Source organism: Ambystoma mexicanum, chromosome 9 (assembly GCF_040938575.1).
Source record: "Ambystoma mexicanum isolate Mex_15411 chromosome 9, UKY_AmexF1_1, whole genome shotgun sequence".
NCBI lineage: Eukaryota > Metazoa > Chordata > Amphibia > Caudata > Ambystomatidae > Ambystoma > Ambystoma mexicanum.
The window spans coordinates 992167093-992193612 of NC_090931.1; the positions used below are offsets into that span (position 1 = coordinate 992167093).

The 26520-nt window shown below is 45.5% G+C and overlaps 1 protein-coding gene across 1 annotated transcript in view; it reads right to left on the reverse strand.

The window, feature by feature from the left end:
- Positions 1 to 2522: 2522 nt before the first annotated feature.
- LOC138488874 (dynein axonemal heavy chain 11-like) overlaps positions 2523 to 26520 on the reverse strand; it is a 2478284-nt gene continuing 2454286 nt past the window's right edge. The window contains exon 56 of the mRNA XM_069616234.1: positions 2523 to 5779. Within this exon, the coding sequence (XP_069472335.1) occupies positions 5532 to 5779 (248 nt within the window). The 3' untranslated portion in view covers positions 2523 to 5531. The remainder of the gene's footprint in view (positions 5780 to 26520) is intronic.

Sequence of the window (26520 nt, forward strand, 5' to 3'; positions counted from 1 at the left end):
TCTTGCCCACAGAATGCCTCTACTAGGCATATGATGAAAGATGGCTATTTTTACCACTCAAGAGCTCTGGGCCGATCAGGGTCTGTTCTGGCTGCAAAATTGTGAAATAGTGTAACCATCGATCTACGCAGTGTGGGTGTGGCCAATCTCTACCTTTTAGGAAACATATGAAGACATTTCTGTTTTAATAGATTGTCATGGTCTCACTAGCTGTTTTTTAGCCTCCGTCTGTTTTTCCCACTCTCTTTCTGTTAGGCACATTCAATTTTTTGTCTAATATCCTCATCTACAGTTGTATTTTGCTTTTCTCTTTGTTTTCTTGGGATGTGCTAGCTCGGGTGCTGAGCTACTGTATAGTTGTGGCGCATAACTAACCCTTCTCATTTTGGGGAGGAGGGACAATAACAATCACAGCAAAATTGCATCAGCCATTTTCAGGTTGTTATAAATTCATCAGAACATGTTTGCAAAACATACAGATACCTGCATACTAGCAGTCACCCATTTTCTAATTGTTGAGTTTTTGAATGTAGAGGAAATGGGACACAGCTGTCACACATTATTCAACTGTCCCGGGACAACTGTGTGTTCTGCTTATGGACCAGAAACCAATTGGACTAGACTCTGCTAGTTGCTCACGTTCAGATTCCTTGAAAATAAAGATTGGCTAATTAGGCAATCACTACAGCTAGTCAACCAGCAATACAATTTCCACCCAGCAACATCCCCTCGGCGGACATGCCTTCTGAAGTAAAATACCAAAATCAATCCATATTGAAAGTCTATGGGTTCTACTGCATAACCAATGCCACCTTCCATTCTAGGGTCAGGTGTATTGACACCTCCGAATAATTCTTCCCATTCTGGGGTGAGGTGAGCAGAAGATTAAAATGTGCAAGTTTAGGATTCGCTGCTTTATCTGGTTCAATACTTCTGCAGACTATGAAGTCACAGCCCCCCATTCCACCAGCAGCGCAAGTTCAAATGATTCTGTGAAAAAGGCTCGTATGGACTGATTGTATCAGGGTGCAAATCCGTGAGAAACTTGCTATTTTTGTTCTTGTGGAAGGCAATGTTATGTCATAGGATTTCTGGATGCAACTGAAACACATTCGTGCCTGATCTGCTGACTTCAATGCAAGCTCTTGCTGAATGTTTTCCTGTTATTTTTATTCGTGGATCTTAACCAATGGTAAAGAAAGATGGCGTTGAAAGTTGGCTTGGTATTTCCGCAGCACCCAAATAATTACAAATGACCCTTTTCTTTGTTTTTCTTTTTCTTTGAATAGAACATTGTGAATAACTAGTTGATTACCTCTGTTTACTGTCTATCCAAAAACAATCATCATACTTTAAACCGCATTGACACAAGTGACCTGTCTCAGTGTCCTATTATTCAGCGTTTTGATTGGGTAAAGTGGAGTGGTTGAATAAAGGGATGATTGAGAATGTGAAAGCCTCTGCTCTTGATAGGCACACCAGTGACGAGATACCTGGACAATGGGGGTCATTAGAAGTTTGCTGGTATTCCGGAGGTAAATCTGCCAGTATACTGGCAAATGGTATTAGTGTTCCCACCTCCTGATATCCCGGAATTACTGGGATATTACAGATGGCAGGAATAACAGTAAATTCCCATTCCATGGAGTCACATAGGACTCCTTAGGGGGATTTTTGGTATTACTGGCACAGGTATTACCAGTGCCGGATAGTACTGGAATTCTTTTGCTGGTGGGGGCCTGATTTACCTCCAGCACTTGGCTGGAGGTAAATCAGGCGACCGCCACGGCAAACCTGTAGATTGATACGATCTGATGGGTTATTTATAACACGCTTAATACCCAGAGGTTTCTAAGCGCGGACCCTGGGATCGAACCGGTGTTGCTCTGTGTCGTCTTACTTCCAAGGCGAGCATGTTGCCGCTGAGCTATCCCCCCACGAGACATTGGTGCTGTGGGAAAGTTGGCGGTAATGAATTACTGCCACTTTTACTGGTACTTTTCCTGCACCGTCAAACTCCTAATACACCCCCGACCCCCCCAATGTCTTTCCTTGATGTGGTGGCAATAGCACCAGTTGCTCAATGCAATGTCTATTTGTAAAGCACAAAAACCGCCTACCGGGCGTTACAGTGCTGATGAGACCACAACCGCAGTAAGAGGAGAAAGAAGGGGGAGTTAGTGAAAGAGGGAGTTTTTAGTCTCGTTTGGAAGTTCAGCAGAGGTTCAGTGCCATGGACCTGCTCAGGAAGAGTTCCACTGCTTTTCCACCAAGACTTGAAAGGAGTGACCTCCATCTCTAGTTAGTTTAAAGTGGGGAATGGCGGGGAGGTGGATGTCTTTATTTTGTAACATATATATGCGGGTGCAGGCCAATGCAAGTCTTTTTTTTCCAATTAAATTTGTATTAAGTTTGTAAGAAAAAGAACAACATACAACATAAAAGCGTCTTGCACCATTCAAAATGATAGAATAGCAAGCTCTACTAAACATGGCTACTATTGAAACTGCAGAGTCAAACAATTCAAAGGACTGTGTTTTAGGTTTATTCACCACATCTGGTGAGAAGAGCAAGTGCCAAAAAAACAACAACAAAAGAACAAACCACATGGAGATATCCCGATATACTGAATGGGTGCATTACCATAGAGGTATCAGATGTAACATTAACAGATGTCAAGGAGCAAGAATCACAGGTGGGCAACTGGTTTACAGTCTGGAAGGACCAGTACACACACATAATTATACCATGACACCATAAACATTTAAACCATTGTGAAAGCTACCATACTCTGGGGTTTGTGGTGAACCACCGGCAAGTCATTACGTTATTCACATTCAATAAATGGACACCAGGTCTCGAGGTATGTAGACATTTCCCCCTTAATGATGGCATCAATCTTTTCCATAGCTAAAGAAAACCATACCCTTCTCCACCATTCATGGGTATCTGGGGATGTGTTCCCTTTCCAGTTGTGTGCCAGTGTTATTCTGGCCGCCACTCAAAGATGTGAGATGAGCTGGGTGTTTTTGCCAGAAAGCTTATATACCCTACCTGGAACCATATTCCTCAACAGGATAGTTAAAGGATCCATGGGCAGATCCACTGCTGTAATGTTCTTAATTTGAGACAACATTTCTTTCCAGTATTGCTGGATTAAGTGACCGGACCACCAAACGTTTGGTGGCCAATACATGTCTTGATGGGCCGGAGTGAGGCCTTTAAAAGATATATGTGCATTTACTGTCAACAAGTTCAATTGCTTAACAACTGGGGAGATATGGACATTTTGCTGGGTGGTAGTGACTATTCTGGTAGCTGTATTGATCAGGACCTGAAGGTGATGTATAGTGTTTGGGTCCCGCCATATGAAGAGGACATTACACAAGTCTAGCTTTGCACTAATAATAGCTCATGGTACAGTTACATGGTTAGTCTCTGAGAGGAGGAGACAAATCTGGAATTATACCATGAGTTGGAAATCGGATGAGCTGACAAAAGGATAAGCATGTACTGACATGGACCGTATAGGATTGAAAATTACCCCATAGGACTTCACCTTTTCCTGTGCAAATATTGTTACGTCAGTGATGGGGACAAACCTCTTTCGTTTTTCCATTAAGATGTAAAGGGCATAGAAGAATTCAGTCTTCAACTAATTAAGACTGTGGCAGCTGCCTTTCAACAATCCTTTGTTTATATAGAACAGTTTACAGTTAAGGTTATTGCCAGAGTTCCCATTAAACCTGAATAGTAGCTGAATGCTGTGTGTAATTGCCAATCAACATTCCTTCCTTGGCGAATAGGTCATGAAGGGACTTAATGTCGTTTTTTTTAAAAGCAAGAGGGACAAATAGAAACCCAGTGGAACAACCTATTCAGTGGGAGAGGAGTAGGGGCTCCAGAATCCCTTGTGAAGACTTCATGTTTAGAAAGGACCAGGGCCATCATCCTACTATATTGGGCAGATGCATCCCTTCCTCTAGTCTATCCTTGAGTACCAGATGGTCCATTGTATTGAATGCAGCCGACAGATCCAGCAGCTTTGGCATAGCTGATCTGCAGCCACATCTCACAGTGGAACTAGGCTCTCCCTCACACCCAATGGAGCAGTATCCTTCCCTCTACCGAGCCTACAACATGATTGTGTATTATTAAGGAGATTGAGGCTCTAAGTAACAGCTTTCAGCTGTAACATACTTTATGCAGGATTTTCAGCGACAACGCCATATTGGAAATAGATCAGAAATTAGAAAAAACAAAGTATCCAAAAATGTTATTTTTAAGAAAGGGTGTGATCCAACATTTTAAAGTGAATCGAGAACACACACACCCTTCTTCGAAGGAATGACTGATAATGTTAACACTCAAAGGGGCTATGTCCTGAACATATTCCTTTATAACTGTAGAGGGACATGGATCGTTTGGACAGGGAGTGGGATTTAGGTTATTGATAAATACACAAATATCGATGATGCTAACTGGTTGAAAGGAAAATCGGTTAGGGGCTGTATGCGTAGGTATTTGAAATGCAAGTTTGGAGATTAAGCCTTGTCCGCAGAGAAAACCACTTTACTTTTATTTGCAGGAGAGTGGGACCCGGGTAGTTGCATAGTTAATAAACTGTTTATTCTGGCCACTTGCTGGGAGCCAATGGAGTAAACAGGTTTGTGGTCACTAATTGTTTGATTGTCTGCATCGCCTGCTACCAAATCTTTTGATGAAGCACTACAGAGGAATACAAGGCGGTGTGATGTGAAGAATGCATTTTTGGTCAGTACGCAGCACATCCTGTGACACCAGAAATACAGGAGATGGTTCTCCACGGAAAGAAACGCAATGCCACCAGGTCCCACATGGGCACCACTCGCAGGTGCACACAACCCCCACATGACATAACAGCAGGCCAGGAAGGAGCAGGGGTGAGAAACAGAGCTGAGTAGACACTTGCCACCTATTGAATGCAGGGGGGGGCAGTTTGAGGAAATAGGAGGTGCAGGTGGGTAACAAACTGAGGTGATATTGTGTGGAGTGGCCTTTTTTTATAATGCCAGCCTAAAAGAGGGTGTAGCAATGTTCGGATAGCAGAGTTTGGTAGGTGGCTTACAATGTGGTGGACTTGAACGGACAATAATAAGTCATCGAAGCATGGAAACTCAGAGGAAATTTCCTTTTTGCTTGTTCTGTTGTTGGTGTCCAGAGAGGTTGTGGATTGTTGCTATTTCGCCATGGGGGCTTGTCCTGGATGACCCAGTGGGTTGTTTTCTGCATTACAACACTGTATGCAGAAAAGAAGGAGGTGCTGCCAGCGGACATGTTGGAATGGAAGCAGTGCTTGAGATGGTATTGATGAAAACCAGTTGAATGTGTTGAGACAATATTATTTGATTCCTAGTTTTTATCTTAAACTGGATTAATAAACCTATATCTGAAGTTCGTACATTTATCTTTAAGGATTAATCACCCATGAAATAACAGAAAATGGTAGTCTTTTAGAAAAAAAAAGCTGTCATAGTGGACATTTTAAGCATTCACACACTCAACAGTAATGCAACTCCAGCAATAATCCATTTAGCAGGTCTTTCTTTGGTTTTCAGTGGAAAGGGCCACACGTAAGTTGATCCGCGCAGCTTTGTTTTATACACCGGACACTCGTAAATGTTTCTTGTGTCCTGCCGGTCATTGGGAATCGCTCTGACAAAAATCACAGGCATCATTGGTGTGGGAACCTTTAGGCGAGCTTCTGTGATGTGGCCACCTTGAATATCCCATCTAGCTCCTGTGAAGATATGAAACAAATGATCAACATTACCAATTCAAATGCCAATATTTCAATCACATCTCCTCTCAAACCTTCCTCATGCACATTTAATAGTCCATAACTGGATCATGGGCCATCCACATCCAGCAATATGTACAATGGGGAGGAATACCATCCAAGGAGAGGCTTTAAAGGGCACATCCTCTGTATTTTACAGATTGGAATGCAATAATTTGTACCCGCTTGCCCAATGTTACCTGTCATATTTTAATGTGCTGAAGATACAACCCAGAGATAATATATCTAGTTCAAAAGATCTTGGCAAAGTTCAATTCTCTTACATTTATCTATGTGGGGCTAACACCGAATTAGCAAGCACATTTCATTACCTTTCTTAATTTCAGAAGTTGGATGGAGTAAATGGGCCCAAAATAAGACGTATATATTTATGCATTTATTGTTTGCTTGTTAGGCGCTTATACAGGAAGTACATACTGTTTCAAAGTGCTCACAGGGCAACAGGGAGGAGACAAGGGGATGTGAAACAATTAAACAATGAATACAATTAAATACATAAAGAAATATTAAATAGAGTCGGTGGGTAGACAAACCTACTATGCCTAGTCAGTTTTCAGAACGTGCAAGTGCAGAAGGGAGGGGGGGGATGGGATAGGTGCTGTGGTGCTCATGGGTGAAGTAACAGGTGAAGTGCAATGAAGCGTAAGTGCTAGATTCCAGGGAAGAGGGTGAGCCGAGGCAAGTGCTGAAGATAGACAGAAGCCGTGGGCAGTTCGATGTCGGCGGTCAGGGCCCCGAAGATGCATAAGGGCCCTGCACACCAATAAGCAACTGTGAGATTAGCAGAGGAGAGTGGGCATGAAGGAAGAGGTAAAGAGGAAAGTCTTGAGGAGCTTCCGGAATTTAAGAATGTCCTGTTGAAGATAAAGAGGGAGGAGCAGGCTGTTCCAAAGAAGGGAGCCAGCTGAGGAAAGCAAACTGCCAGCTGCCCTCTGTTTAGCAAAATGATTTACACACACACAGAGTTGGAGCTAGAGGAGCGCAGAGGTCTAACGGGGGAATATTTAGAAAGAAAGAGTTGCAGATAGTGTGGTCCCTGGCCCCAGACAGCCTTTTGGATGATACAGAGGGATTTGAATTTAATCCGTAAAGCAACCAGGAGCCAGTGAAGACTTTTTAGGGCAGGAGAGATGCAGTCCCTGGGTCTGTGGTCAAGGATAAATCGTGCTGCCTTATTCTGGATTATCTGGAGAAGTTGCAGAGTGGAAGAAGGAAGATTCTGAAGGAGGAGGCTATTGCAATAGTCAAGCCTAGAGAGAACCAGGGCTCTGGTAACATTGAGTTTCTGGGGGAAGGTAGAAAAGGTAGAATTCCTTTGAGAAGGAAGAGCTGAAAATGGGACTTCTTGGCAATGTCCTGAGTGTGAGGGAGGAAGGAGAGAGAGGAGTCAAAGATGACTCTATGGTTTCTGGCTTCAAAAGAGGAAGAAGGGGGAGAGCCCATGGAGGAAGGCCAGAGTAAAGGCAAGAAGTCGCGGCAGAGCCCATGGAGGACCTTCTATGTGATTGTCTGTCTGTGAGGGGTGTATGGGAGGAAAGGTCTTTAGGACCCCCTCCCCCTACACTCCTCACCTATGTGGGGCTTATGACTCGCCGGCAGCCATCTATGCACCTGGGCCCGGGATGCGTCGGCCTGCAGCCATCCCACATGAGACTGCACGGCTCACCTTGTAGCACGGTACAGACTCCATTTTGTGATACACCTAGAATCCATTTTGAGTAAATCAATTTAGGCCTCCGTGGCACAAGCAGCCTGCCGAGCTGCAGCTCTCCCCCATTCGACCGTGCACAGCGAGCCAGTACTCCCCCCCCACCCCCCAACCTCCTCCCCATGGCAGCTCCGCTGAAGGCCTGTTCTCACGAGCAACTAGGTGTGAACAAGTAACAGAACAAACACTGTATCCTTCACCTTCCGCAGTACATCATTGACCTGGCAGTGACTGGACCTTAAGCTTGGGTCTGAGAAAAACAAAGCTGTCTCTATTATACCTGTTCCCGTTTGAAGTGTCAGACATGAATGTTAAGCCCGTGTGCCACCCAGTTTTATCCATGATGCTAAACCATTTGCGAGGAGGATGAAATAGTCTCAAATCCATAAGGTTGATTGTTCATATTAAAATGGGACGACCCTTGCTCATCCTAGAACACCTACATGTAAAGTTATCAAACATGTGTATATTCAAATCTGTCATCACTGACCAAGGGTCATTGTTGCTGCGCAGTATTTAAAAAGCAATGTGTAAAATCCCCATGCACAGTATTATTTTCCATAAAACACGCAAGCGCACAAATAGGTAATTAAGTGTTGCAACATATATAAGCCTTTTAAAGTAATAAGCACCACCTTTTGTCAATGAAATGTCATTTGAAGCAATTGTTTAACCCTTGAGCATGTACACAAGTCTGATCATAAGTACAACGTTGTAAACTTTCACTAATGCTGATGTATACACCAACCTGGTTCTACCTCACGTTCCATGGTAGTTTTCCCCATGTGCCCCTGCAACAAAATGCGAAACTGTGAATTATGTGATGTTAACAAAACCTTTTTATTGATTCTGTAAACACAGTACTCATGAACCACGAAGAAGTGTAATACAAATAGTGTTCATAAGCTCACATGATCGTTAATATATCTATAGATGCATACATATATGTATACATGCAATTGTACTGGCATACCTCAGTTTTCCATTTTTATGATGATGTGCATGCTACTTGATAATGTAGACATGCAAAAAGTTACGAGGCCACCTCCCCCTTCTCCTAGAGAGTTGCGTATTCAACTCCCACCCTCCGCCCTCCAAGGCCCAGCTGGGGATTGAAGGTCCCTGGGTTACTGATGTTCGAATAATACAGCTACACCTCCTTGCATTCCTGCTGAACCTGCACAGGGTATTTACCTTCCCCCATACGCCCTGACACTCGATGCCACCATAAAATCACTGTGTACCGCCATGTCTTGGTTAGAAGAATTATGGGCAGCAAGGCCCCACATCCCGCTGCCTTTTGATGTACCAGCTATGTGCCCCTCTGACCCAATGGTATTTCAGTTCACCCCAACCTCGACTGGCCATGGTGGCAGTTATTCACTCTTGTACTAACATACTGTAATAATGTCTCTTACTACATCTAACAAAGTAGAATGATAAAGGTACCCCAACCCATGCCCCCTGATAAGACACCTGGACTCATGATACTGGGCCCCCTGTTAATAGCGATTTTTATGATGATGTATTAAGAAGGCCCAGAGTTATATGCTGTTTCTTTTGTGATGTTAGATTAACGATTTGTAGGATTTATATGATAGATTGAAGTAGAAGTTAGTATTGAATGTGTATGCGTGGCCACAAGGGCGAAATGTTAGTGCAGCCGCAATGTATCAACTCGAACAGCTCGTGACCTGATACTCCACTCGATGAGCCCAGCTGACCCAAGCACTCCGCACTGCCCCCACTTGGATCTCCGCCAATCATGGAGCACCACACCTACATTGTACATAGTAGCTAGTCTTTACCACCCAATACCCACGACTATGTGCCCCTAAGCTTACCTCATCAATGACGTGTTTTTGTAATAAATAGGAATGTCTTTCTATTGTTCAGTAGAGCACTCTGAGTTTGCAGAGTCCTCTGCATGCCCTATATTGATTTAGATAAAGCCTTTTATATCTCACCCGCACTTGGTCTTCGTCTCATTCCCTGTTGGGGTGTGTCCATTATTGACTCCCATTGTAGAGTTTAATTGCCTTTTTGGGGGACGCTCACTTTCAGGGGCATGGGCTAAAGTGAAGGGGGATTTATATGTTGTGTGTGCCAGGATATACATGTTTCATTTTACAGTTCTGTACATTTTCTTTTCTAGGCAACTTGATTCAAAGGAAAGTATCCTGTGCTGCAATGATCTACTTCTAGGGTTAAGGAAAAAGGGGACATCTAATAAGGAGAATGTGTTACTAACCTAAATCAAACATTTGTTAGTGTGGCTTCTTGTAGGGAGCCAGTCCCGTGCTGTTTAAATGTACACAGGCATTGGGGCAAATTTCAGAATAATGGAATTTCTGGTCTCAAGTGTATATACCTCAGACCGCGGTAACCACTTCTCATGATGGCCAGATTATAAGAAGTTTGTGTGTAACGTTTAATATAACCTCAAACGGATATTGTTAGAAATGCACTTTAGCATAGGCGAACAAATGTCTAGAAATGTAATGCAGAGAAATTAACATTTTACTCTACGAAAATGTATTTTTGGCTCATGCGGTATCTATTTACATATGTACATAGCATATGTTTTACTTTGAGCTATTTCTGTTTTTCATATGCATATGATGCTGTCATGAGAAAGGCTTAAGCACTACCCTCCTCATAGCCTCATTTGAATGAAAGAAAGTCTAATGTTAACAAAGCATGCTGTGTAGTAGCCTTGTCAATGGTGAAAGGAATTCTGGGATATCCATGAAGGGTTTGGTTGGATTGATCGTTCCAGAATTTGATTCATGAGCCCATGCAGTACCAGGAGACAGCCTCTTCATTGCTTATTTATCTATAAATTCAGGTAAAAGCCAAATATTTCTGAATGCAAATTGATGTCCTCCTCATGAGTGAGAGATATCAGCTTAAGAATCTGATTGTTGCAGGTTGAACCTCTCTTTTTTCCACAACTTGTATCCATCTTTTAATACAGATATGACATACAATTTGAGATAATCCAATCACTCTGTTTTTTTATCACATAACAGATGATCCTACAAAAAACTATTTTACTTATTGGTGGACATTGTAGATATGGATACTCTTACATCCTAACTTCTCACCCCAGTCACATGGGATGGCCCTACATGTAGACAATATGACACAATTCATTTTGCCAACATAAAGGTATTTAATAGAAGACCCGAGCAGGTGTGGACGCACCTGTGTCTGGGCTTCACCCTTCCACTTGCTTGCTGGCTTCCATTATTTTAGTACTTGTTCTTTCTTTGGTTGAGGTGTAAGTAATCTTTTTCCACAGTAGCTCTTGGTTTCTGTGGCCATGTCCATGCATTTTTGCATCCCTGAGCTCTCCTCATGACTGACTTCCTCGCACAGTTTTCGCAACTCTCTCGTATGCTGCTAGTCACTGGCTTCAAGGAATGTTGGTCTGCGACTCAAGTTTCTCGGAAGCTTACCCATGCAAACAGTATTTGCAATGCCTGAAACTCCAGCAGCATATGCAGTGTTTGTGATTCTCTTACTCTCTTACAGTACGTACACTTAGGAACTGGATGTACTAGTGGCCTGTGAACACCCTCTATCGTCCTCCTCTGGAGTGGTTTGAGGATTCTTTGCAGAGAAGGACAAAATAACAAGGCCTGTTTCTTTTATTAATGAGGTGTTGAAGGGAATGGGCCGCATTAGCAATAGTGGTCGTCTATGCATAGACTATTTGTTCGACATCAAAAATCATAGTGCCTTCGAGGCCTATCTTGATAGACATGAGTTGTGTGTGCGCACACTCTTTCTCAAAATGTGACTGCAAATATTTACACTTAATGCATTGACCAATGAATGGGGAACCCACTGTTCGGCCGAATGTTGTCGTACATCACAGGTCAAAACCTTAACACACCTTCTTTTCTTTTGTCTTCTGCACAAATCATTAAGGTCACACTGGTTAAAACCCCTGTTGAGAGCAAAAGGCATCAGACATGGATCTGGAGGCACTAATACTTTGTAAATCATTGATTGATTCATGCACTGAACTTTCTGTGTCTCAATATATAACATTTGCTTGGAAGAAAAGACTATGTTTTATGCAAGCGGTAAACCAATCTGAATAGTATGGTCTACTGTGATTGTCCATGTGCCTTTGAGGGCAGTACCCCGATAAGCGGACCCAGCATTACTTTGTTTTACTTTACTCAGAGCATGATTCAGTCAAGGTCTCATTGTTGATCCTATTTTTGATATTGCACCAGGACATGTCCCTTCGTCATATTTTTAAATCTGTGATTAGTATGACCCCCAATCCAGGATGGTACTTTGGTAAGACCTTATTGCTAAATCAACTGTGAATATAGCTGATCCCAAATGAAACATTGAACTTTGTCATATCTTTTAATGTTTTACTAGTTTAGCATTTTCATGTGTATTTATGGTACCATTTTAAATTCTGTTTTACAGACATTTTTATGTTGCTTGCACCACTTGTATGCTTTATGGCTTGCCCGAAATAAACAATTGTAGCAAGTTAATGAGGTTCATAAACCTCTGCAATCAACGCAACCCATGGGGTCATACAGGACTAGTTCATAGTTGAAGACGTAAGAGCAATCATCCAAAATAAGCTATCCAAACAGATTCACACAAAACTCTGCCTAGAAACGACGATGAGTTGATATCCGAGAAATGCGGGCAAAGTGACAGTGCAGGCAGACATGATGAAGTGGGAGAAATTCCCTTGCGTCCATTGGCACCCCTTTTCCTACAAAAGGGAAAAGTGCCACAGTGTATAACCCTACCTAGGGATATGCATATTGTAATTTCACCGAAACAGTTTCCAGCCGTGCGAGAACACAACTCTCAAGGCCATGATCATAAGATGGCAGGGCTGTGCATTGAAGACAAAGTGAAAGGATCTGTGCTATCGCAGCAAGCGTATGAACTCCGGGAAGAGAACAGAGAGTCCACAGATAAACATACCACCAATACAAGCAAGAACAATCCCTTTGTCATCCCCAGAATCTGGATGAAAGGCCCTCTAAATGGAAGTGCCTGTCAAGCCCTGAATAGAAGCACCCTTAAATCCATCTTCAAAAAAAATACCAACACTGTATTTTTTCTCGTCTGAAGACCTAGAATATGTACGATTTCCTCATATAAAACACGGGCACATTGTTGAGCTAGGTCTGAAATCATGGGCAGGTGCGAGCGCACTGATGGAAGCGAGTTGAGACCTTAGTAAGATTGGCATAATGGTGACAGACTCCCTCCCTGAACTAGATCATAATTATTCATGAGAGACAGATCTAGGAGAGCTAAAGCGGTCAGGAGGCAGTAAGACCAAGCACCCCACAGTGTTGAGTTTACGCAGGAGGGAAATGACGAGAAAGTAGAGCAATACTCTGAACTACAAACAAAGATCTGTCCACTCCTGCCAGAAATTATTACTCGGGTCTTAGTGAAGTTGGGTTTAGTGAAGATTTCTCTCTAGCTAAACAGAGGTTGACTGTGGTATGCTGGAACACACGTGACTCCAGATCATTTAAAGATCCTTACACATGGAATCTAGTCTTTGGTAACTCTGATCTTGCCTGCTCCAGGAAATGTGGTTGTTGAAGCACTTAGGGGTAGAAGATTTCTCAACATTTAGCCAACTGGCACTTAATGAGAAGGGCGGTCGTCCAGCTGGTGGCCTCCTAACTACTGTTCGTAATACAACCACATCAAAATCCTTTCTTATCGGTAATGAGTTTGCTGGTATTCTGGTAATCGGTATAACAACTCAAAGCACTCCTGTTCCAGTTAGGATGGTGGTCATTTGTGTATATTGGAAACCGGCAGTAATAACCCAAACCCTATTCCTACAATCTCTAATGTTAGTGATTCTGACTGTTGTAAACAGGTACAAAGAGTACACTTTGCTGATTGCTGGTGACTTGAACTCAGTGTATTAAGATTGATACAACTGGTGTAAAACATAGAACACGTCAAGTCAACAACAAAGACAAACAATGGTCTCTCTTCATGAATTAATGGGCACTTAGAATGGCCAATGGGAATATAGAGGGTGATATTCCCCTGAAAATCACCTGGGCTCAGGGCGTTAATAGTTCCATAACATACATATTTGTATCTAACATGCTTTTTTCCAAATGTACTAGCTTTCAAATTCAACATCAAACGGCTAGTGATCATAATATGTTTGTAGCAAAATGTGCTTTTCCACAAAACACAAAAACTGACATGTACACATTAGAAATGGCTGTCAATCAAGCAAAAAATCAGGTCAGAAAGTTCAGGAACAATGGTCTTGTCCTGAACCAAAAAATGAAACATCATGTGGAAACCACACTAGATCCACAAGTATGGAGCTTCTGCTCGCCAAAGTCCTACATGGATTTTTTCCATGAGCTAGATCCGCCGAGACCAAGGAAAATAAAACCTAACTGCACACGCACTCATACCTATGATAGCGTGACTGCCCAAAAGAAAAGTGCATTAAGGAAATCTATTCGCACTCTTAAATGAGAAAACCACAGTCAGATAAACTGTAGTCAAAATAAAAATCCCTTAAAATTGCCTATAGAAATTGGCAGAGAAACCGTAGACCATTGCGTCTACAACATGATGGTGAGATAATGATTGAGTCTTTATAACAAAAAGACTTGATACATTTCTGGACCATAGTGTACAACTTGCATGCTCCTCAAGCCTTGATTCAGAGTAACACTGTCTTGGAGCCATCATGGTGTGAGGTTTTTGCCAAACTATATAAAAAACCATCTGATGACATATTTGAACTCAATGCCAATATTCCATGGCAAGTTAACATCACAAGGGAGGTCATTATAGTGCTAATTAAGAAATCTTCGTCTATTAGGGCAGTTGGTCCCAATGGACTGTCTAATCAAATCATGAAACTTGATATAGACCTCTGGGCTTCCATCCTAGAAAAACTCTTCTGGGAAATCCTCAAAAGCAAAAGTATGCCAGAATCATGGAAATGAGCAATTGTTTTTCCTATTTACAAGAAGGGCGATCAGGCAGATCCTAAGAACCCGATCGCCCTGTTGGACGTCGACAGTAAGATCTTTACAATTCTCATACTTTAAGATTTGGAAGTGTGGATCGAAAGCAAGGGAATCCTATCCAAACATCAGTTGGGTTTCCGCAAGGGTATAGGCACTTGTATAAATGGGATTCTCATGACCATGGCATATGAAAAATTATGGATGAAGGAGGGGCCCGTTTTGTATGGAGCCTAGGTAGATTTATCACATGTGTTCGTAAATAGAGAATGCCTCTGGAACAAACTGAAAGCATGGGGAATTCCTATGTCCCTTTTAGCGATCATAGTCTCGCTTCATGACACATCAAAGCTTCAAATCAGACTAAATCTGGCAGGGCATTTAACCAATTACATAACCACAGAAAAGGGGGTGGGTCAGGGGTGCATAATAGTGTCCCTCCTTTTCAATCTTTACTTAGCAGACCTGGGGGAGGTTCTGAGACCATCTGCGATACCTGTCTCAAAGACAAACTATGGTGCACCAACATTCAGAGCGCCTTATCAAATAAAGTAGCGACTCTCCAAGCCAAGATCAATAACAATAAAGAGACCCTCCTCCTGGCCCCCAAGCCCAACAATTTGTCCAAGCCTCTGCCCCAACCACCGCCACTTCCCTCCAATCAACACACACCTCTCTTCAAGTTTAATACAGCATCTATTTTAGAAGTCGAAAAAATCATCCTTGGACTCAAACCCTCTAACTGCCATGGCGACCCGTGTCCAGCACAAATTATAAAAGACGCTGCACGGGACCTCTCACCTTTCATCTCCAAACCCATAAATGCCTCCTTCTCCACTGGCACCATACTAACAATCTAAAACAGTTTTGGGTTCTCCCTTTACTTAAAAAACAAACCCTTGATCCCTCCATACCAACTAACTACTGCCCCATCACCACCGTCCCATTCCTGCTTAAAATCTTGGACAAGGTGGCCTATCTCCAAATCCAGCAATTCCTGGAATGCAACAAACTTCTAGGAGTATGAAAGTCAGGATTTAGACCGCAACACAGAACCGAAACAGCGCTCATAGACCTTAAGGCACAGATCGATGCTCTGAGAGACAGTGGTAAAGCAGCATCACTATTGCTACTTGATCTCTCAGCGGCGTTCGACCTAGTGGACCACAAGATCTTGTGTAACCATTTGGATTCTTCCGCCCACTTCTCACCAGAAGCGATAGAATGGAACCAATCCTTTTTGGATAACAGATCTATGCGCGTCTTCTCACCCATAGCAGCAGCTGACCCCATACCAATCACCTGCGGGTTGCCATAGGGATCCTGCGTATCCCCTACTCTACACAACATTTTCACAATGCCCCTTTTTGATGATATAGATGACCTGGGTATCACCTACACTAACAATGCGGATGATACCCAGATCCTCATCCCGCTGACGGGTGATTACAACAAGGATTCGGCCTTTGTGAATAGAGTATACCTCATCATCCAGGCATGGATGGCCTCTCACGGTCTATGCCTGAATGATGACAAGACGGAACTCCTTATCCTAGGCACCCCTGCAAATCTCAACAAACTAGGCCATAACTATTCCAACTTTTAAAAAAAAAAATCTCTTTATTACATTTTTCAACAAACGTAACAAACCCCAAAACTCCCCCTCCCTACCCTCCCCTTTCCCCCTTGGTGCAGATGCAAGGTTTGCGTGGCTAATCGTCCCCTCTAAGTGTTCATTCAGGATCATTCCAGGTCCAGGGGTCTCAAACGCTGTGGGCGCCAGCCAATCCTGAAGTCAACCCTGAGGAAGGCCAGGACCTCCCCCACTCGCTTGCAAAGTTCTGTATTGCATTGTTCATAGCATAGGAGGCCCATTCCATCGCTACTAACTCCCAAACTTTACGCAACCAGTCTTGGAACATCAGCACGTTTGTGCCTTTCCATCTTTGAGCGATGATTGTCATTGCCGCCAAAGTGAGCATCACCCTCGCTCTCTCCCTACCTCTTGGGCCACCTGTCGCTATTGCTGGCTTCAGACCTAATAGAGACCATTCCGGGGATATGCCACCCTCTGACCCAAACGCTTGTTCCATCGCCTGTTTGATGTTTTCCCAGAACGGGGCTATTTTCGGGCATCCCCACCAGATATGTTCCGCAGTGCCCTCCTGACCACATCCCCTCCAGCAAGTTCCTGATGACCCTGGGTAAATCCTACGCAGACGAGCTGGAGTGTAGTGCCACCCGTATAGTATCTTATACCAAGCTTCCCGGGTTTGCGAGGCTCTTGCCAATTTGGGGGTTTTCCTCCATAGCTTTTCCCACTCCGTCTTCTTTATTTCCCTGCCCAATATGCTTTCCCACCTTCCCATATATGCCCATTGCGGCCTCAGGGTAGCGTCATCCAGGATCTTGTAGAGCTGCGAAATGAGGCCCTTCGAGCCATCATTGGTCATCAAGAATTTCTCAAAAGGGGTTGGCGGTCTAGTGGCCGCTTCCCTGTTCGTGGGGTGTAGGAGCCAATGCCGCAGTTGAGAGTATCTCAGCCTTTCACCCTCCCCCAATGCAAAGTCCCTTTTGCACTCTACAAAAGTGCTGATCTCCCCTCCTATGAACATGTCTCGCATCCACCGGCAGCCTCCCTCCCTCCAGTTCCTGAATGCCCCTCCCTCCGGCCCGGGAGTAAAGTCTTTATTATTAAAGATAGGAGTGAATGGGGATGGATAGGTTGTGATTTCCTTGCGTTGGACCAGTCTATCCCAGTTATCCGCGACCAACTTGGTGATGGAGCTCAGATACATAGGGCCTGGCCGATGGTGTCTGGGTAGCCACAGGACCTCCCCCAATGCATGCTGCGTGACCGCTCTGTCCATCATAACCCAGTGTTTTCCCTCCCCTTCCTGAAGCCATTCCTTAATCACCCTTAGCTGGGCCGCCTCGTAGTATTGACGGAAGTTGGGAAGTGCTAGTCCGCCGCCCCTTCTCGGAGCCATAAGCAGCTGCCTGCTGACCCTTGCCCTTTTCCCCTCCCATATAAACTCATTTGTTATCGACTGGAGCTCCTTAGAAAAGCTGTCCGGGACTGCCTGGGGGATAGCCTGGAAGAAGTTGAGCAGCCTCGGGAGGGTAAGCATTTTTATTGCCTCCAGCCTCCCCAGCCAGGAAATCCGGAGATTCCACCACTTAAGGAGATCCTTTTTGATTCTTTGCAAAAGAGGGGGATAGTTCGCCACATACCACCCTTTAAGGGCTGGAGTGATTCTCACCCCCAGGTACGTGATTCCCCCCGGACGCCAGGCAAAGGGCGTTGACATTCTTAATTCCTTCCTCTCCTCCCTTGCCAGTGTCAGGTCCATCAATTCAGATTTATGCATATTAATGCGCAGACCGGATGCTTCCCCAAAGTCCTCTTATAATAGCCTGCATTGCCTACTCGACTCTATGGGGTTGGTCAGGGCGAGTAACATATCATCCGCGAAGGCCGCCACTTTATGCTGTCTCCCCCCAAACGGTATTCCCTGTATCCCTTCCGATTCCCGAATTGCCTGCAGGAGGGGCTCTAAGTAGATCGCTTAAAGCAGGGGCGATAAGGGACAACCCTGCTTTGTACCCTGTTGGAGTTGGAACAATCTAGATAAGGATCTGTTAACCACCACCCTCGCCCCAGGACCCTCATAGTTCGCCTTGACCATCTGAAGATAAGTGCTTCCCAGCCCCATTTTTTCCATGACCTTGAAGAGGAAGGACCATTCCACCCGGTCAAATGCTTTTTCCGCGTCTAAGGATAGCAGCGCTGCCGGGGTACCAGTCTTTTCCGCCTTTTCCACTAGATGGGCCACCCTTCTGATATTATCCGCAGTCTGCCTCCCCTTCACAAATCCCGCCTGATCCTGGTGGATCAGGTCCGGGAGAAGCCCCTCAAGCCTATTTGCTAGGATTTTAGTGTATATTTTTGCATCCACATTAATAAGCGCTATTGGCCTGTAGGAGGATCTCTCGAGAGGGTCCTTGCCCGCCTTCAGAATCAGGGAAATCTTGGCTTCTTTCATAGATGAAGTGGTTTGCCCACTACCTTTAAAGGAGTTGAAGAGGTAGGTCAACTGTGGTACCAGCACCCCGGCGAAGGTCTTGTAGAAAGATGCTGAGTACCCATCAGGGCCCGGGGCTTTCCCTGCGGGTAGCTTCCGGATGACCCCCCTCACTTCCTCCTCCGTTATGTCTTGCTGAAGACTAAACTGGGCCTCCTCCACAAGTTTGCACAAGTTAACGCCTTCCAGGAATTTCTCCTGGGCCTGGTCGTAGGGGTGCTTTGATGTATATAAGGTCCCGTAAAATTCAGCCATGGCTTCTCAAACGTCTTCTGTTCGAGTAACCCTGTCCCCCATATCTGAGTTCAATGCCGTGATTGTGTTCTTCAAGGCAGCTCCCTGAAGGAGGCGGGCCAGCAGGGCATCGGCCTTGTTCCCCTTAGCATAGAATTTTTGCCGCACAAAAAGCAGGGCCCCCTCTGCTTTTTTAGTACGGAGGACCCCCAGTTGTCCCACCGCCCTCCTATAGTCCCTCTGATTAGACCTACTGGGATTCGTCGCTACCCTTCCTCTCGCCTCCTCGACCTCTGCCTCCAGCCGGGACTCCAGGACCTGTAGCTGTTTCTGTCTTTGTGCTTTGGCTGCTATGATTTCTCCCCTCATCATAGCCTTAAATGCATCCCATCTTATATCTTCTCCCGTGTCCCCTCTCTTGTTGATATCAAAAAACTCTCTCATCTTGCCCTCTATCTCTTCCCTTACCAAAGGATCTCTCAGCAAATGTTCCGGATATTTCCAGCCCCATAATCCCCTTCTCCTCACTCCCAGTTCCAGCTGCATTGACAGTATTTTGTGATCAGCTATTCCCATGGGCCCCACCTCTATCTCCTTAACTCTACCCACCAGGTTAGCCGAGATCCAGATATAGTCAATTCTAGATTGTGTCCCGTGGACTTCGTAAAGAAAGGTGTAGCCCTCTGCATCCCCTTCCAGTTCCCTCCAGACATCCCTCAACCCCATGCTCACCACTTTATCCCTTAGTTCCGCCGAGGCCAGCGCCCCTCCACCCCGATTCCTAGGTGCCCCTGATCTATCCTTAGCTTTGTCCCATGCAATGTTTAGGTCACCCATTATAATTATCTGTCCCCTTGCCCATTCACCTATTCTCCCCATAAGGTCGCGGAGGAAGGGGTCTTGCCCCGTGTTAGGCGCGTAAATAACCCCTATTGTGAAAATCTCCTCTGCGATTTTGCCTCTCACTAACACAAACCTACCCTGTTTATCTTTTAGGGTGTCCTCCATGCGGAAATTCACAGTGCCTCTGATGGCCAGTGCCACCCCCCCCCCGCTTTCGTGGGACCGGATGCTTGAAATACCTGGTCAAACCCTCTCAGCCTCAAGCGGTACTGATCCTCACAGAGCAGATGCGTTTCTTGCAGCCCCAGAAAGTCTGGTTTTCCCCGCTTCGTGACTTGCTCCAACTTTTTTCTTTTCAGCAGAGTGTTGAGGCACCTGAAGTTATGCGTTACCCATTTGAATTATGAATAAACTCCTACTCCCGCCTATCATGACCCTTCGTCCAATCCTCACCTCCACCCGTTTGCACCCCTCCAGTTACCCTGGTACCTGAACCACTTTTAACTCGCCCCTTGGGCAGCACCTGAGAAACCCCCCCCAACTCCCTTCCCCCCACCCCCAACCCCTGATGACCTTAACACTAGGTCTTCCCTCCTCCCTCCCTCCCCCTCTAGGCTCCCTCACTCTTAGAGATCCCATGATGTTTGCTCGCAGCTCCTTCTCTCCTCCTCATGTTCAGAAACAGCCTTTTTGTCCACCACTCCCTAAGACTAATCAGACATCAAGCCAGTTCTCCTTGTCCCTGAGACTCTCCTCCTCTGCTGGCTCCATTTCCCCCCCCTTGCCGGGGGGCCTCCGCTGTGCGGGTCTCCTCCTCTTCCCCTCACCTACCATCGACCATTCCCACGGCTTGGATCGCACTCCGCCTCCCACCTCATGCGAGCCACTCGGGCCCGCCGCACTCCAGCCCTCGCGCAAGTCCCGATCCAGGTCAATTTGGAGTATGTACACCCCCTCCTGCATCGTGGTTATCCGCTTCTGAGAGCCGGCCCATTCGAAGACGAGCCCAAAAGGGAAGGTCCATTTATACCTGATCCCCTTTTCCTTAGGTTTCGAGGTGAGTGGACCCCATTGTCGTCTTTTAAGAAGAGTGCTGCTGGCCAGGTCTTGGTACAACTCGATGCGTTGGTCGTTAAAGGTAATTGGCTCTTTTTGTCTGGAGGCCCTGAGAACTACTTCTTCATATCTTGTGAATGCGGCTAGTACATCCCGCGGCTTGGACTTAGGGTTCTTATTGAGGAATCCCACCCTTTGGACCCTGTCCAGCTCGATCCGATCAGGCGAGGGCTCCCCCAGCAGCTCTGCATATATCCCTTGAACCGTCTCCTTCAGGTACCTATCTTGTATCGTCTCCGGCAGAAATTTCAGCCTGATGTTGATCCTTTGGGACCTGTTTTCCATGTCTTCCATTCTAATTTCCAAGTTCTGCGTTGCCGTGTCCAGCCTCTCGATTGCTTCGCTGTTCTCTGTGGCCTCCCTGCCTACCTCCTGCAGGCCTTTTTCCACTATGTCAGTTTTCTCCCCCAGCTGATTCACTTCCTGTTTGATTTCCGCCATTGCCTGATTGATGTCCGACCGCATCAGCTGAAATTGTTCTTGGAAGGTTTTCTCCAATGACACTGAAGTGAGAGCAGCTCCCCGCGCAAATCCTGACGCGAGATTGATCCAGACGCTTTCAAGGTCTCAGTATGCTCCTGCTCCACGCTTCCCCCCTGTGTGGCCCTTCGGTCCTCAGCTGCATCTTTACTTGCCCACAGAGCTATAATGGGGCCAGAGGCCTCCCCCTGGGACAGTCTGCTTTTGTTCCCCTTGCTTTTATGTTTGGTTGCCATAGTTGCGGGACGAGGGCCCCGTCTGCGCCTCCTCCAGAAGCCGTTACTGACCAGGCTAGGGCACAGCCCCCTATTACTGCAGTTCCTGGTACTCCTTTTAGGCTTGATGGGGGTGAGTCCTCCCAGTCAGCAGGGGTGCGTGAATCTGTGCTGTGCTCACCCTACGTGTGTGGCCGGGGTCCTTATGCCGGGGGGAGCAGGTATCAGCCCTAAACACTCCAACGCCTTGGCGCATAGCCGTGCTCCGTATTATGCTGGGGGGGAAGCAGGCGTTGGACCCGGGCACATCGGTGTCTCAGCATGTGGCCGGGGTTACAATGGGGTGGGGAGCAGATGTTAGTCCTGGACACCCCAGCGCCTTGGCGCAGAGCCGGGCTCCGTATTGCCCCTGGGGGAGCGGGCGTCAGTCCCACACACCCCCTAACAATGCAGTGGGGGCGGGGCCCTCTGTGCCCAGAGAAGGGGCCCCCCTCCGCAACTCCACCTGACCCGAGGGGCCAATGTAATCCGGTCCCGCTCCCCCCACCGCTTACTGTCTTTAGCTGCAGCCGCCTTTCCACTGCCTAGCCCGCTCTCCTCGCTGCGGGCTCCTGCGCCTCCAGCCGCCGCTAGATCAGGCCGCTCCACTGCCTCAGAGAGGGCGCCGGGGGGCCGCTCCCGGCCCGATCCGGGTTCGGCGTGCGCCCGAGGCCCCGCTGATGGGCGACGCCAAGATTCGTCTGAGTCACTCCCAAGGGTCGCCCCCTGCACCGAGGCCGACCGCCGATTTCCCTCCTCCTCCCAGCCGGATCTGACTGCTGCAGCTCCCGGGGAGTGTGGAGACACGCCGATCGCGTTGCCCGTTGGTCGACGAGGAGGCACCCAAAACAGCAGGGGCTGCGACCGCCCTCCCGATACCGCTCAGCTTCTTCCTCTGCCTGGGGGGAGCAGGAGCGGGGACTCCGATCCTGTCCCGCCTTTGTACGCAGGGCCCCTCAAGCCCGCAGGCCTCGAGTGTTTGCCGTGTCAAATAACTCTTCTTTTGCCAGCTGCTGTCTTATCCACGGCCACCCACAGGCGCGGGGGCATGCAGATCGCTAAGGCTCTCAGCTCTTCAACGCGTAGGGGGTGGTGGAACCGCCAAAATAGATTGAAGGGACAGGAGCGCCATCGACACACGTCTACCTGGTGTCGGCGGCCATCTTGGAATCTATTCCAACTTTATAATAGATGACAACAACATCACAGTAGCCAAGGAAGTCAAAACCCTTGGCTTCTACTTAGACTCAACATTAAACTTCAAAAAGCAAGTTAATTCCATAGCCTCATCAACAGCCTACGCCCGCAAACTAATAAGAGCAGCTAAACTCTTCCTCTCCCCCAACAACTGCATTACTTTGGCAAGAGCCCTTGTTCTGTCCAAATTGGATTATTGTAATGCCCTATACCTAGGGAGTAATAAATACATTACCAATAAGATCCAGATCTTGCAAAATAATGCTTTAAGAGCAGCCCTATGCATTCCGAAGAAAGCCCATATTTCTAACTATAGAAGATCTAATAACTGGCTATCCACGAATGATAAAATCTTTCTCAAAACAGTATCCCTCACACACAGCTGCCTTCACCTAGCTGCCCCAAAATATCTTACAGACAGATTTACTAGACAGCTCTCCAACCGACCTACAAAGACGACTAATGCCAACCTTCTCATTGTGCCCAGGTATAAAAGCACGAAGACTCGCAGGAGTAGTTTCCCGGTTAAAGCTGCCCAAGCTTGGAACACCCTCCCCCACCCTTGAGGGCTGACCTACCTTACTCAAGCTTTAGATCTCATATCATCCACTGGATCAAGGAGAATGATCACTAACTTCCCAGTATATCCTCACTGGAATCTTCACACCGTCTGATACTCACTGTTTATTCTACCTATTACGCCGTCATTATGTACTTTGCACCTCTGGTATGTAACAACTTCCATGCCCGCCTGTACGTATTGTTCTTACTACCTCTGACTGCATAGATGTATATAAATGTATGATATTACGTAGCTCTGTAACTTAAACTGAACAACCCTCTTGATGTCTTTTGCGCCCTGATACCGCTGGGTCTGGTGCGCACTATAAATAAAAAAAACTACAAACTTCAAAACTACAAAGCAATCTTACCCTAACCAAAGGTTCAATGTGGAGAAGAAGGAAAAGAAAAAAGGCCAAAAGAAGAGCCAAACTAAAGGGCAAAAACATCCCTACCCCAAGAACAAATGCCTCAGTAGTTATTTCCTGAAAAATATCCTAAGAAACAATATGTACCTATGCCAAAACCACCTTCTGTGCAACTACCATTGAAATTTCCAGATCAGTCGTTCAACTTACACCCTCCATCTCTGAGCACACACATTCCTTCCCTGGCAATAGTCTTTCTGCTAAGCTTCATCAAAACTTTGGAACTTTAAAAAATAATATGACTTTCAAAACCCATAAGTATGATGGGAACCCACCTCATAAAGACACACAACAACATAGAGGTTACAAAGATATAGATTCATCACTGTTTTACACTTATACTCCATGAAATATGAGAGACTGTGGTCATGTCCCCAGGCACAGCACTTTACAACCTATACTATATAAAGTAAAGAAATCTCTATTTTTCTTTTCATAAGCAGACACTCAAAAACCGTGTTATTTTAAATACATTAGGTTCAAATGCCCTCCTCATGATTAGTAGCCTTACTGACATTTTGAAAGAGGAAGTCTTCTTGCCACACACTTAAGAATTCCTTTTTGTGGCCTCAACATCTTGAAGATCCAAACCCTTTCCAGCCTGCTCCCGAATTAGACCAATATAGTTACACCAATTTTCCTGTATGCTCCTGTGCTCCACCCCTCCCCAGCAACCTGTCACAAGATATACATAATAGGCAACAATGAGTTAGCATGTCAAGCAACAATCCCGTAGCCACTTCTCACAAAAACCCCAAGCCTGAACTCTCCATCTCTCGAGGGAACCCAGCCCATTTCTGCCTCAAAACACTTACGATATTTTTCAGCTTTTTAAGCTATAGATGTAACTCTTTGTTGCCTTTGACCAAGCTGAATATAATTCCCTTCATTGCTTTCACACTATCTGCCTGCTCTTGTGGTCTGCTCAGTTGCATGGTTAGCTGTAGTGTGGTCCACCTGGGTCATTCTACCCTCCAGTTTTGTAACAATGTAATTCACTTTATCCAGTTTACAAACCATATTACCCTCTATCCGTGATGACCTTTTGGTGAAGTGGTACAACTACTTGCTCATGAGACATATAGAGATAGCACCCCACTGCTAGAAGAGATAGAATGCCGAGACAGACTTACAGCCAGGGTGTTCCACATTAAATCTCAGGCTCCTAGGAAAACCACTCCCCTCAGACCAGAATTTGGAATAAAAGCAGGAACCATTCAAATGAAAACTCGGATTTAGCAAACTCCACAGTCCATAATTTCAGCAATTTCTCCCTCCTACAAGTTGGATGTGAGAAAAAGTGTCTGAAGGCATATCCGTAGCCTCAAGCAAAGCCCCTCGATGCACACAATATCACATTCCAAGATATGCACAACCCTCACAATACTGCCCAAAGCACAGACCACTTCAGCACTAGGGGTACTTCTGGATAAGGCACACATGCCCCAGTTGGGAAGATGGTTGGCTGTCAATTCTCAGTGCTAAAAGGTTATACTGGAGGATACTATATGGCCAGGAACTCACGGACCAAACAGTAGGTCAATCTTTGGCAGGTCTCAAGTACGTTCACCCATTTTTGTTATTTCAGACTACTTTACCCATGCAGCAATGCCTTTGGCATCTTGGAATTTCATGGGTATAAGGAGGCCCCAACCTGGGAAAGCTGCTTGTGATTCTTAGGGGTGCTGGTGAGCTGAGTGCAAGAAGAGTGATCTCCACCAGGATTTGGAATCTTAGCAGGAAGAAACAGATGGGAGTAGCATCTGGTGACAGGAGAAAAAACATTATTTAGAATTTCACGTACATGGGACACTTTTTTAAGGATTTACAGAACTACGATGAGGAGTTTTGGTGGAGTTGTTTGATGAATGGCAAAAGCACAAAACTTGTTATCGTAGTTGCACAATTTCTTCAAAACATTGGTCTGGAATCGGCTGGGGTAACCTAATTCTGGAAATGGTTGCTAAGCCTCTCAAACAACTAGTTGGGAATGAGTCAGCCAGACTTGAAGAAGGAAATAACATAATTTCCAAACGTTTATTTCAAAACCTCAGGATAGGCGAAAGGAGTTTCTCTTCTTGCATAAATTGTAAATACAATTGAGTCAAGTAATAAAAAAAAAAGAAATAAAAAGAAAGAATTATGTAGAAGTGTGTTCTGAGGCCCATGAGGCTGTGTGATAACTTTGACACTGAGCAGGCATTCAAGATACATCTGGGTAACACATTAGGAACTCAATTAAGGCTTCGAAGGCACGACCACTTTAGATAAAATTTTAATTGCAACAGATAAAGAGCTAGAAAGTAGCTAATTAGGGTTTACACAATCTGCCACATTTTAAACTATAATTGAGATGTGCTATTATAGAGCGGCGATACATAGGAACCTCTCAAAATTATATTGTTAATAATTTTTTATTTGAGTAACGGATGTGACCAAAATGTCGAAAGTGATTAAGAGTTTGCAGGCCCCCACAGACTGCAAAGTTTCGTAAAGGTTTGTTAAAAAATAAAAAAAGTTATTAAGTGACAAAAAAATATTTTTTTTACAGATGTGCACCTAGTTCCCTTTCATTTTCCCATAGACCAAAAAGGTCAGTTTTTTCCAAAGCGCACAGCCCAAACCGCTGGACGGCTTTGGACCTGGTCTGAAACAACTTGGGCATGAAGTGTTGACTTGCACGCCATGCATGGTCTGGGGTTATTCTGTGCAGTAGGTATTTAAATATTTGCCAGAAAAGGGGGTGCCGCCTT